This window comes from Mizuhopecten yessoensis, unplaced genomic scaffold, assembly GCF_002113885.1.
Source record: "Mizuhopecten yessoensis strain PY_sf001 unplaced genomic scaffold, ASM211388v2 scaffold7763, whole genome shotgun sequence".
Taxonomy (NCBI): Eukaryota; Metazoa; Mollusca; class Bivalvia; order Pectinida; family Pectinidae; genus Mizuhopecten; species Mizuhopecten yessoensis.
Window position 1 is genome coordinate 757,968 of NW_018407210.1, and position 15,465 is coordinate 773,432.

Here is a 15,465-nt window from a genome sequence, read left to right on the forward strand (position 1 = left end):
TAGAAACTCAGTTTATTTCAGTAGCAACACACAAGGACTTAATAAGAAATCAAAGTCGTCTATGGAAACACATCANCCCCCTCCCAACCACTGGAATGGCCTACGACCCCCGTCCTCAGGAAAGATATAACTTTGACATTCACCGTAATGGCCTACGACCTCCGTCTTCAGAAAATATATGACTTTGACAACCACTGCAATGGCCTACGACCCCGGTCCTCAGAAAAGGTTATAACTTTGACAACCACCGCGTATTGTCTACGACCCCCGTCCTCAGAAAAGATATGGCTGTGAGAACCACCGTAATGACCAACGACCCCCCGTCCTCAGAAAAGATATGGCTGTGAGATCCACCGTAATGACCAACGACCCCCCGTCCTCAGAAAAGATATGGCTGTGAGATCCACCGTAATGACCAACGACCCCCCGTCCTCAGAAAAGATATGGCTGTGAGAACCACCGTAATGACCAACGACCCCCCGTCCTCAGAAAAGATATGGCTGTGAGATCCACCGTAATGACCAACGACCCCCCGTCCTCAGAAAAGATATGGCTGTGAGAACCACCGTAATGACCAACGACCCCCCGTCCTCAGAAAAGATATGGCTGTGAGAACCACCATACATTTACTATGGACGAGAAGCTTTGAACAGAATACTGTCCATTTACCAACGTTGACGTTGTCATTGTACCGGTACTGGTTACTTCAAAATAGTTATATTCAACAGGTTCATTGAGTTCAAAATTTCCATCAATCTCATTGTATATGACGCTGAAATGTCGTGACCACTTTGCAGTGAAGATCTCATTAGCAGTATCGTAAGAAACGCTGTCCGCCAATGACGTCATTGAGTAGGAAACTGCCGGTAACTCCACGCGGATACGAAAGGGCTGTCCTGCATAAAACACATCGTTTATGTTTGCATTTCCGATAAAATTGTCCGTGATGTCGATGAGTGACCTATGAACTTCCGTCCAAACGGCCTTGTCTACGTACCACTGGACAGTGACGGTGCTGCTGCTATTCCAGAGAACCGTTGCACTATCTGGACTGAAACCATACGTGCGGACGGTTCCAGAAGTGGATACAAGAGTTATTGTCCTGGTCCATGAACTCGTAGAGGCATCTACGTCATCAAGATCCAATCCTAAAGCCAACATGACGGACACCGTGGCAGATTGTATATAAACGGTGTCAACTTTGGCGGAACGACCGTCATATATGACCTTAACCCTGTGTCCAGATTGGATGTACGTGATCAAGTCGGTCACCCATCCATACAAACGCAACCCACTTTCGTCGTTCGAAAATACCAATTGCCAAGGGTCTCCGGCCAGAAGTTTAAAGTCTGTCGGATCCGACAACGTCATGTTCGACCCGGTATTCCAGTTAATGTCAAACATGTTAACTTTGTTCAGCAGTTTGCACGTCCAGGTGGTATCGAACTGACTCGGTTTCCAGGCAAACTGACCAGTAACGTTTCGGCCGAAGTACACGTCATGTAAAGAATAAGAATCTAGTACAGTTTGTACTCTGATATCAGATCCATTCATTATGGCCGATGTTAACATGGACTCGCTAGGTGTTGTAGACTCAAACACTGACACACTTTGTTTGTCAGTAGCGTACCAGCTCATCCAGGCCTTGCGGGTTGTAGAAGACGCGGTGCCGGACACCCAGCGCGTCACTTTCAGTTCCCCAGTAGTGGACGCTGTCAGTATGACACGGGTCGACACCCCCGTTATCTCCATGTTGTGTACTGATAGAGCATATATTAGATTCAAGTTCTCCACATAATCAACATTGACGACGAGGTCTACGTTGGTGTCAAACGAGTGGATCAGGACCCGGATGTCAGCACCTTTTTGTATCGCCTGACCTAGCGACGTCACGTTACCGAATTCTGAGTTTAAATTGTGCGTGTAAACGTGGCGGAATCCGTCTCCAGCTGCACAAATATACAAACAAATGTATAATTATGGATGTCAAAAGCATACGTATGTATATAAACACCGGCCTATTGTTGGTAAATAGGTTGGCACTCAGAGAACACCCTGTATATAATTGGTGTTTAAGCATGTAGAAAAAACAGCCTTTTAGCAAAACTACCTTAAAGGTCTAGGTCATAGTGCTGGAGTTTTGTCTTTGTTTCATGGCTAATCACTAGAAAAACAAAGCTCAGGAAGCGCTTATTTGAAAATTTACCAAGTTTAAGTAGGAAGCCATACAAATTAAATAGTTATACGTAAGAATCTCTGTGACTTTGTTGTCCGTCAAGTTAAAAACAGCTTCCTGATACAGGAGTAATGTCCTCTACACCAGACTCAAACGTACAATTGATTAAAAACAAAAAAGTGTAACACTACAACTCATATATGTCATTTCAAATGATAAAATAAATCTCTATTTCCTATATTAAGTACATTTTTGAAGCAGTTTAAATAAATGGCACATATTACATTTTCTGGTGAGTTATTCGATAAAACTAGTTCATATTAAAAACCTATTTCGTTTATTTAAAACAGAATGCTACATTGTTGGGGATATGTTGACAATATAACCGAGATTAATCAACAATAGCTCCATATTGGGAGTTAAACGCAAGACACACACAGGTGGTAGCACCAATAACATACGGTAATAGGTACAATCCGCCAAACATAAAGTACACTACATCATACAGCTGGTAACATACGGTAATAGCCACAATCCGCCAAACATATAGTACACTACATCACACAGCTGATAACATACGGTAATAGACACAATCCGCCAAACATAAAGGACACTACACCTTACAGCTGGTAACATACGGTAATAGATACAATCCCCCAAACATAAAGTACACTACATCATACAGCGGGTAACATACGGTAATAGACACAATCCGCCAAACATAAAGTACACTACACCTTACAGCTGGTAACATACGGTAATAGATACAATCCGCCAAACATAAAGTACACTACATCATACAGCTGGTAACATACGGTAATAGATACAATCCGCCAAACATATAGTACACTACATCACACAGCTGGTAACATACGGTAATAGACACAATCCGCCAAACATATAGTACACTACATCACACAGCTGGTAACATACGGTAATAGACACAATCCGCCAAACATAAAGTACACTACATCATACAGCTGGTAACATACGGTAATAGATACAATCCGCCAAACATAAAGTACACTACATCATACAGCTGGTAACATACGGTAATAGATACAATCCGCCAAACATATAGTACACTACATCACACAGCTGGTAACATACGGTAATAGACACAATCCGCCAAACATATAGTACACTACATCACACAGCTGGTAACATACGGTAATAGACACAATCCGCCAAACATATAGTACACTACATCACACAGCTGGTAACATACGGTAATAGACACAATCCGCCAAACATATAGTACACTACATCATACAGCTGGTAACATACGGTAATAGACACAATCCGCCAAACATATAGTACACTACATCATACAGCTGGTAACATACGGTAATAGACACAATCCACCAAACATAAAGTACACTACATCATACAGCTGGTAACATACGGTAATAGACACAATCCGCCAAACATAAAGTTCACTACATCATACAGCTGGTCCGTCCTTTTAGGACTCATCGGTGATACTAAGAGCCAAAAGGTTGGAAATCCAAATTGCCCTAGCTGCTGTAGAATGGTGACATCACCATCGTTAACTGACAATATCATAGTAATTGGTTGACGACATATTGTTCGTTTTTCTTAATTATATAGCAGCAGCGTATTTGCTCTATTACGACAATGATCGTCCAATTCTCGTTGATCTGCGGTCACATGGCATCATCAGGTGGTATTGTTATTCTTTAAGGTGAAATCAATCATTTAAAGACCAAAATTCTAAAGTATAACTAACGATATCCTAGAAAGGATCGAACGTTATCTCGGTAAGCCAGAACAGAGTATAAATACCGGACCGTCAGCACCAAAGGGGAAACCTTAGCTTAAAATTGATTGGTAGATACAACAACAGGAAGTGATGAGACACGAAAACAATACGAAAGTCAACAATAGGATGTGGGGAGACACGACAACAATACGAACGACAACAATAGGAAGTGGGGAGACACGAAAACAATACGAAAGTCAACAATAGGAAGTGGGGAGACACGAAAACAATACGAAAGTCAACAATAGGATGTGGGGAGTCATTAAAACAATACGAACGACAACAACAGGAAGTGGGCAGACACGAAAACAATACGAAAGACAAAAACAGGAAGCGAGGAGTCACTAAAACAATACGAAAGACAACAACAGGAAGTGAGGAGTCACTAAAACAATACGAAAGACAACAACAGGAAGTGAGGAGTCACTAAAACAATACGAAAGACAAAAACAGGAAGTGAGGAGTCACTAAAACAATACGAAAGACAACAACAGGAAGTGAGGAGTCATTAAAACAATACGAACGACAACAACAGGAAGTGGGGAGACACGAAAACAATACGAACGACAACAACAGGAAGTGGAGTGACACAGAAAACAATACGAAAGACAACAAAAGGATGTGGGGAGACAAGAAAACAATACGAAAGTCAACAATAGGATGTGGGGAGACACGAAAACAATACGAACGACAACAACAGGAAGTGGGGAGACACAGAAAGAATACGAAAGACAACAAAAGGATGTGGGAAGACAAGAAAACAATACGAACGACAACAACAGGAAGTGGAGTGACACAGAAAACAATACTAAAGACAACAAAAGGATGTGGGGAGACAAGAAAACAATACGAAAGTCAACAATAGGATGTGGGGAGACACGAAAACAATACGAACGACAACAACAGGAAGTGGGGGGACACAGAAAGAATACGAAAGACAACAAAAGGAAGTGAGGAGTCACTAAAACAATACGAAAGACAACAACAGGAAGTGGGGTGACACAGAAAGAATACGAAAGACAACAAAAGGATGTGGGAAGACAAGAAAACAATACGAACGACAACAACAGGAAGTGGGGTGACACAGAAAGAATACGAAAGACAACAAAAGGATGTGAGGAGTCACTAAAACAATACGAACGACAACAACAGGAAGTGAGGAGTCACTAAAACAATACGACCGACAACAACAGGATGTGGGGAGACACGAAAACAATACGAAAGACAACAACAAGAAGTGGGGTGAAACAGAAAGAATACGAAAGACAACAAAAGGATGTGGGGAGCACGAAAACAATACGAAAGACAACAACAGGAAGTGAGGAGTCATTAAAACAATACAAAAGCCAACAACAGGATGTGGGGAGACACGAAAACAATACAAAAGACAACAACAGGAAGTGATGAGTCACTAAAACAATACGAAACACAACAACAGGATGTGGGGAGACACGACAACAATACGAAAGACAACAACAGGAAGTGGGGTGACACAGATGGAATACGAAAGACAACAAAAAGATGTGGGGAGACACGAAAACAATACGAACGACAACAACAGGAAGTGGGGAGACAAGAAAACAATACGAACGACAAAAACAGGAAGTGGGGTGACACAGAAAGAATACGAAAGACAACAAAAGGATGTGGGGAGACACGAAAACAATACGAACGACAACAACAGGAAGTAAGGAGTCATTAAAACAATACGAAAGACAACAACAGGAAGTGAGGATTCACTAAAACAATACGAACGACAACAACAGGATGCGGGGAGACACGACAACAATACGAACGACAACAACAGGAAGTGGGATGACACAGAAAGAATACGAAAGACAACAAAAGAATGTGGGGAGACACGAAAACAATACGAACGACAACAACAGGGAGGAGTCACTAAAACAATACGAAAGACAACAACAGGAAGTGAGGAGTCACTAAAACAATACGAAAGACAACAACAGGAAGTGAGGAGTCAATAAAACAATACGAAAGACAACAACAGGATGCGGGGAGACACGACAACAATACGAACGACAACAACAGAGAGTGAGTAGACACAAAAACAATACGAACGACAACAACAGGAAGTGAAGGGTCACTAAAACAATACGAACGACAACAACAGAGAGTGAGATGACACAGAAACAATACGAACGACAACAACAGAGAGTGAGTAGCCACAGAAACAATACGAAAGACAATAACAGGAAGTGAGTAGACACAGAAACAATACGAAAGAGAACAACAGAGAGTGAGGACACACAAAAACAATACGAAAGACAACAACAGAGAGTGAGTAGTAGAAACAATACCAACGACAACAACAGAATGTGGGGAGACACGACAACAATACGAACGAAAACAACAGGATATGGGGACATACGAAAAAAAAAAAGAACGACAACAACAGGAAGTGAGGAGACACAGAAACAATAGGAACGACAACAACAGGAAGTGAAGGGACACTAAAACAATACGAACGACAACAACAGGAAGTGAGGGGCACAAAAACAATACGAACGACAACAACAGGAAGTGAGGGGTCACTAAAACAATACGAACGACAACAACAGAGAGTGAGATGACACAGAAACAATACGAAAGAGAACAACAGAGAGTGAGGACACACAAAAACAATACGAAAGACAACAACAGAGAGTGAGATGACACAGAAACAATACGAAAGAGAACAACAGAGAGTGAGGACACACAAAAACAATACGAAAGACAACAACAGAGAGTGAGATGACACAGAAACAATACGAAAGAGAACAACAGAGAGTGAGTAGACACAAAAACAATACGAAAGACAACAACAGAGAGTGAGATGACACAGAAACAATACGAAAGAGAACAACAGAGTGTGAGTAGACACAGAAACAATACGAAAGAGAACAACAGAGAATGAGTAGACACAAAAACAATACAAACGACAACAACAGGAAGTGAGTTGACACAGAAACAATACAAAAGACAACAACAGGAAGTCAAGGGTCACTTAAACAATACGAACGACAACAACAGGAAGTGAGGGGCACAAAAACAATACGAACGACAACAAAAGGAAGTGAAGGGACACGAAAACAATACGAACGACTACAACCGGAAGGGAGGAGACACAGAAACAATACGAACGACATCAACAGGAGGTGAAGGGTCACTAAAACAAGAGTGTGAGTAGACACAGAAACAATACGAAAGAGAACAACAGAGAGTGAGTAGACACAAAAACAATACGAACGACAACAACAGGGAGGAGTCACTAAAACAATACGAAAGACAACAACAGGATGCGGGGAGACACGACAAAAATACGAACGACAACAACAGAGAGTGAGTAGACACAAAACCAATACGAACGACAACAACAGAAACAATACGAACGACAACAACAGGAAGTGAAGGGTCACTAAAACAATACGAACGACAACAACAGGAAGTGAAGGATCACTTAAACAATACCAACGACAACAGCAGGAAGTGAGGAGTCACTAAAACAATACGAACGACAACAACAGGAAGAGAGGAGACATAGAAACAATACGAACGACAACAACAGAATGTGGGGAGACACGACAACAATACGAACGACAACAACAGGATATTACGAACGACAACAACAGGAAGTGAGTAGACACAGAAACACAGAAACAATACAAAAGACAACAACAGGAAGTGAGTAGACACAGAAACACAGAAACAATACAAAAGACAACAACAGGAAGTCAAGGGTCACTTAAACAATACGAACGACAACAACAGGAAGTGAGGGGCACAAAAACAATACGAACGACAACAACAGGAAGTGAGGGGTCACTAAAACAATACGAACGACAACAACAGGAAGTGAGGAGACATAGAAACAATACCAACGACAACAACAGAATGTGGGGAGACACGACAACAATACGAACGACAACAACAGGATATGGGGACATACGAAAAAAAAAACGAACGACAACAACAGGAAGTGAGGAGACACAGAAACAATACGAACGACAACAACAGGAAGTGAAGGGACACTAAAACAATACGAACGACAACAACAGGAAGTGAAGGGTCACTAAAACAATACGAACGACAACAACAGAGAGTGAGGAGTCACGAAAACAATATGAACAACAACAGAAAGTGGGGAGACACGAAGACAATACGAACGACAACAACAGGAAGTGAGGGGCACAAAAACAATACGAACGACAACAAAAGGAAGTGAAGGGACACGAAAACAATACGAACGACTACAACCGGAAGTGAGGAGACACAGAAACAATACGAACGACATCAACAGGAGGTGAAGGGTCACTAAAACAATACGAACGACAACAACAGGAAGTAAGGAGACACAGAAACAATACGAACGACAACAACAGGAAGTAAGGAGACACAGAAACAATACGAACGACAACAACAGGAAGTGAAGGATCACTTAAACAATACCAACGACAACAACAGGAAGTGAGGAGTCACTAAAACAATACGAACGACAACAACAGGAAGTAAGGAGACACAGAAACAATACGAACGACAACAACAGGAAGTCAAGGGTCACTTAAACAATACGAACGACAACAACAGGAAGTGAGGAGACACAGAAACAATACGAACGACAACAACAGGAAGTGAGGAGACATAGAAACAATACGAACGACAACAACAGAATGTGGGGAGACACGACAACAATACGAACGACAACAATACGAACGACAACAACAGGATATGGGGAGACACGAAAAAAAAACGAACGACAACAACAGGAAGTGAGGAGACACAGAAACAATACGAACGACAACAACAAGAAGTGAAGGGACACTAAAACAATACGAACGACAACAACAGGAAGTGAAGGGTCACTAAAACAATACGAACGACAACAACAGAGAGTGAGGAGTCACGAAAACAATATGAACGACAACAACAGGAAGTGGGGAGACACGAAAACAATACGAACGACAACAACAGGAAGTGAGGGGCACAAAAACAATACGAACGACAACAACAGGAAGTGCAGGGACACTTAAACAATACGAACGACAACAGCAGTAAGTGAGTAGACACAGAAACAATACGAAAGAGAACAACAGAGAGTGAGTAGACACAGAAACAATACGAACGACAACAACAGAGAGTGAGTAGACACAGAAACAATACGAAAAACAATAACAGGAAGTGAGTAGACACAGAAAGAATACGAAAGAGAACAACAGAGAGTGAGTAGACACAGAAACAATACAAACGACAACAGAGAGTGAGTAGACACAAAAACAATACGAAAGAGAACAAGAGTCACTAAAACAATACGAACAACAACAACAGGAAGTAAGGAGACACAGAAACAATACGAAAGAGAACAACAGAGTGTGAGTAGACACAGAAACAATGCGAAAAACAATAACAGGAAGTGAGAAGACACAGAAAGAATACGAAAGAGAACAACTGAGAGTGAGTAGACACAGAAACAATACAAACAGAAACAATACAAACGACAACAGAGAGTGAGTAGACACAAAAACAATACAAACGACAACAACAGGAAGTGAGTAGACACAGAAACAATACGAAAGACAACAACAGAGAGTGAGTAAACACAGAAACAATACAAACGACAACAACAGAGAGTGAATAGACACAGAAACAATACGAAAGAGAACAACAGAGAGTGAGTAGACACAAAAACAATACAAACGACAACAACAGGAAGTGAGTTGACACAGAAACAATACAAAAGACAACAACAGGAAGTGAGTAGACACAGAAACAATACGAAAGAGAATAACAGAGAGTGAGGAGACACAAAAACAATACGAAAGACAACAACAGAGAGTGAGTAGACACAGAAACAATACGAAAGACAACAACAGAGAGTGAGTAGACACAGAAACAATACAAAAGACAACAACAGGAAGTGAGTATACACAGAAACAATACAAACGACAACAACAGAGAGTGAGTAGACACAGAAACAATACAAACGACAACAACAGAGAGTGAATAGACACAAAAACAATACGTCCGACAACAACAGGAAGTGAGTAGACACAGAAACAATACAAAAGACAACAACAGGAAGTGAGAAGACACAGAAACAATACGAAAGAGAACAACAGAGTGTGAGTAGACACAGAAACAATACGAAAAGACAACAACAGAGAGGGAGTAGACACAGAAACAATACGAAAGATAATAACAGAGAGTGAGTAGACACAGAAACAATACAAACGACAACAACAGAGAATGAGTAGACACACAAACAATACAAAAGACAACAACAGGAAGTGAGTAGACACAGAAACAATACGAACGACAACAACAGAGTGTGAGGAGACACAAAAACAATACGAACGACAACAACAGAGAGTGAGGTGACACAGAAACAATACGAACGACAACAACAGAGAGTGAGTATACACAGAAACAATACAAACGACAACAACAGAGAGTGAGTAGACACAGAAATAATACAAACGACAACAACAGAGAGTGAGTAGACTCAGAAACAATACGAAAGAGAACAACAGAGAGTGAGATGACACAGAAACAATACAAACGACAACAACTGAGAGTGAGTAGACACAGAAACAATACGAAAGAAAACAACAGAGTGTGAGTAGACACAGAAACAATAAAAACGACAACAACAGAGAGTGAGTAGACACAGAACCAATACGAAAGACAATAACAGGAAGTGAGTAGACACAGAAACAATACGAACGACAACAACAGAGTGAGTAGACACAAAAACAATACGAAAGACAACAACAGAGAGTGAGATGACACAGAAACAATACGAAAGAAATCAACAGAGAGTGAGATAACACAGAAACAATACGAACGACAACAACAGAGTGAGTCGACACAAAAACAATACGAAAGACAACAACAGAGAGTGAGATGACACAGAAACAATACGAAAGAAATCAACAGAGAGTGAGATGACACAGAAACAATACGAACGACAACAACAGAGAGTGAGTAGACACAGAAACAATACGAAAGAGAATAACAGAGAGTGAGTAGACACAGAAACAATACGAACGGCAACAACAGAGAGTGAGATGACACAGAAACAATGCGAAAGAAATCAACAGAGAGTGAGATGACACAGAAACAATACGAAAGACACCAACAGAGAGTGAGTAGACACAGAAACAATACGAACGGCAACAACAGAGAGTGAGATGACACAGAAACAATACGAACTACAACAACAGAGAGTGAGTAGACACAGAAACAAAACGAACGACAACAACAGAGAGTGAGATGACACAGAAACAATACAAACGACAACAACAGAGAGTGAGAAGACACAGAAACAATACAAAAGACAACAACAGGAAGTGAGTAGACATAGAAACAATGCGAACGACAACAACAGAGAGTGAGGAGACACAGAAACAATACGAACGACAACAACAGAGTGTGAGGAGACACAGAAACAAAACGAACGACAACAACAAAGAGTGAGATGACACAGAAACAATACGAAAGAGAACAACAGGAAGTGAGTGAACGACAACAACAGAGTGTGAGGAGACACAGAAACAAAACGAACGAGAACAACAAAGAGTGAGATGACACAGAAACAATACGAAAGAGAACAACAGGAATTGAGTAGACACAGAAACAATACGAAAGAGAACAACAGGAAGTGGGTAGACACAGAAACAATACGAACGACAACAACAGAGTGTGAGTAGACACAGAAACAATACGAAAGAGAACAACAGGAAGTGAGTAGACACAGAAACAATACGAACGACAACAACAGAGAGTGAGTAGACACAGAAACAAAACAAAAGACATCAACAGAGAGTGAGTAGACACAGAAACAATACGAAAGACAACAACAGGAAGGGAGTAGACACAGAAACAATACGAACGACAACAACAGAGAGTGAGGAGACACAGAAACAAAACAAAAGACATCAACAGAGAGGGAGTAGACACAGAAACAATACGAAAGACAACAACAGAGAGTGAGTAGACACAGAAACAAAACGAAAGACAACAACAGAGAGTGAGTAGACACAGAAACAAAACGAAAGACAACAACAGAGAGGGAGTAGACACAGAAACAATACGAAAGACATCAACAGAGAGTGAGGAGACACAGAAACAAAACGAAAGACAACAACAGAGAGTGAGTAGACACAGAAACAATACGAAAGACAATAACAGGAAGTGAGTAGACACAGAAACAATACGAAAGAGAACAACAGGAAGTGAGTAGACACGGAAACAATACGAACGACAACAACAGAGAGTGAGATGACACAGAAACAATACGAAAGAAATCAACAGAGAGTGAGATGACACAGAAACAATACGAACGATAACAACAGAGAGTGAGTAGACACAGAAACAAAACGAAAGACATCAACAGAGAGTGAGTAGACACAGAAACAATACGAAAGAGAACAACAGGAAGTGAGTAGACACGGAAACAATACGAACGACAACAACAGAGAGTGAGATGACACAGAAACAATACAAACGACAACAACAGAGTGTGAGTAGACACAGAAACAATACGAAAGAGAACAACAGAGAGTAAGATGACACAGAAACAATACGAACGACAACAACAGAGTGTGAGGAGACACAGAAACAAAACGAACGACAACAACAAAGAGTGAGATGACACAGAAACAATACGAAAGAGAACAACAGAGAGTGAGTAGACACAGAAACAATACGAACGACAACAACAGAGAGTCAGATGACACAGAAACAATACGAAAGAGAACAACAGAGAGTGAGATGACACAGAAACAATACGAAAGACAACAACAGGGAATGAAGAAAACACTAAAATAAATAGATATGCAACATTTGATTAAGCGCCATATCTAGATAGAATAAGCCACTCTATAGCGCTTTTCAGTACATTGATACAAGTAAAGAACTTATTCAATTAACATTTGCATTAAATAATGCATAAATCAACACAATATCAAGGAATTTGCAGGAGATGCCTTATCAGACGCCAACTACTAGTCTTATGCCACCCGGCTAATATCTCCCTATGTTTGCCTGCGCGTGTACTGGAGATGTATTGTTTTCTTATGTAGTGGGACTGGCTTTATAGGACCACCTCGCTGGAATGCACAGATACCGCAACACACATCCCACCAGATCATTTCCAGGAATTGTGAAACGTCGATACAATAGAAAAAGCAACGACAAGAAGTGAGGAGACACCAAAGTAAATGGAAAGGCAACATGAAATGGATGGTCGGGTGGCGCAGTGAATAGCCTTTCACCGAACGACCGGATTTCGATTCCTCGATCGGACGTGAAAAGCTATGGGGACATCTGCCCGAACACATGGGTTTTCTCCGGGTTCTCCGGTTTTCCCCCACATTACCCACATTAAGATCCACCGCACGCTAACATCCGGGCCAAAATTGATTGATATAAGTTGAAAAAACTTGTTTCGTAATTGTTGTAGAATAAATGAAGTTTACATTTTTTCACAGGAAATGAACAGACATCAAAACAAAAGGAAAGAACACAGGAAGTGCGGGGACACAAAAACAAAAGAAAGAACACCGGAAGTGCGGGGACACAAAAACAAAAGGAAAGAACACCGGAAGTGCGGGGACATAAAAACAAAAGGAAAGAACACCGGAAGTGCGGGGACACAAAAACAAAACAAAAAGACAACAAAACGAAGTGACGAGACACTGAAACAAAAGGAAAGAAAACAACAGGATGTGGGGAGACACCAAAACGAAAAGGAAAGACGACAACAGGAGGTCCAGGGACGCAAAACATAAAGGGAAAGACAACAACAGGAAGTGAGAATGAACCGAAACAAAGGGAAAGAAAACAACAGGAAGTGAGGAGACACCAAAGTAAAAGTGAGACAACAACAGTGGCGCCAAAACTAATTAATTATATACAGAAGCAATTCACCATGACATCACTTATTAAAGAAATGGAGGTTTAGAATTAAGTTACTGGAATGTTACGTCTTCTTTATCAAGATAATATCAATTTGATAAAGTGTCGACAACATGTAATAATGAAGACGAAAGCATTTACTTACTCTGATGATGGTAACACAGCGGCTTGTTTTCCATGGTACAATATTTATCCTGAAGCAAGTAGCTGTCATAAGGAAACAGAACGACGCAGTCCTGGTCACCCAAGGGGTCACCTGCGTCATTAGGTTGTCCAGGTCGCCATCTTATCCAGGGGGCGGGGCCAAGCTGCGTTACAAATGTGTTTTCTGTTTCCCTGTCATCAATATCTAACCAGTATCCGAGGTCACTCGATCCTCTGTTGAAGCCCGAATCCGCGTTCCTGTTTCCAACATATCAAAGAGAAAATAGCACCAAGGACGAAACACTGACGAAAACCACAATACAAAATAATATTTACAGAGTGCCGACAACGGACTAAGACAGCTGCAAACAACTGTTTAACATTAATTATAGGCTGATAGGACACATAACAGACGGACCAGAACATACTGTTTAACATTACTTATAGGCTGATAGGACACATAACAGACGGACATGTACATACTGTTTAACATTACTTATAGGCCGATAGGACACATAACAGACGGACCAGGACATACTGTTTAACATTACTTATAGGCGGATAGGACACATAACAGACGGACCAGTACATACTGTTTAACATTACTAATAGGCCGATAGGACACATAACAGACGGACCAGAACATACTGTTTAAAATTACTTATAGGCTGATAGGACACATAACACACGGACCAGGACATACTGTTAACATTACTTATAGGATGATAGGACACAAAACAGACGGACCAGGACATACTGTTTCACATTACTTATAGGCTGATAGGACACAAAACAGACGGACCAGGACATACTGTTTAACATTACTTATAGGCTGATAGGACACATAACACACGGACCAGTACATACTGTTAACATTACTTATAGGCTGATAGGACACATAACAGACGGGCCAGTACATACTGTTTAAATACAAATTAAAACTTGTTTTAATGTAATTTATGCAGTCAGACTTACATGCTTTTACATAACTAATTTTTTTTGCGGAAGGAGGTATGTTGGGGTATGAGTGATGCGGTCCGACAGGTTACATGCGCGCATTGATATGTTGCTATAATTAGATCACTATAAATACAAATGACGCAGCAGCTCCTATTCAGAAGCTGACAAAAGAAGATGGCGGAACAAGATCCGTACGGTCAAGGTCAATTTTATTTCAACTTGTAAAGTTTTGTATTGTTTTATCTGATCACAGATTTTAGTATATACAAGATAAACTTTATGTACTTGACTGTACGTTGTAATGTCGTCAGTTATCGTTTTGGGTCACAGTTTTATTCGCCGTTTGGATGATAGCCTTACGGGTTCATGGACAAATCTAGGTTTTGACCCGGATCAGTTACAAGTCTTGTGTCTTGGCAAAAGTGGCGGTAAGATTCCTAATCTTTACGCTCGTTGTATTTCTGATACTATTCAACAAGTTCAGCCTTCG

General features: G+C 40.8%; 1 protein-coding gene across 1 annotated transcript in view; it reads right to left on the reverse strand.

Moving 5' to 3' along the window:
* Nucleotides 1-376: 376 nt before the first annotated feature.
* Nucleotides 377-15,465, reverse strand: part of LOC110454280 — a 32,475-nt gene continuing 17,386 nt past the window's right edge. Inside the window, exons 4-5 of the mRNA XM_021503709.1 lie at nt 14,017-14,273; nt 377-1,949 (exon numbers count right to left, since the gene is read on the reverse strand). Coding sequence (XP_021359384.1) covers nt 592-1,949; nt 14,017-14,273 — 1,615 coding nt within the window. The 3' untranslated portion in view covers nt 377-591. The remainder of the gene's footprint in view (nt 1,950-14,016; nt 14,274-15,465) is intronic.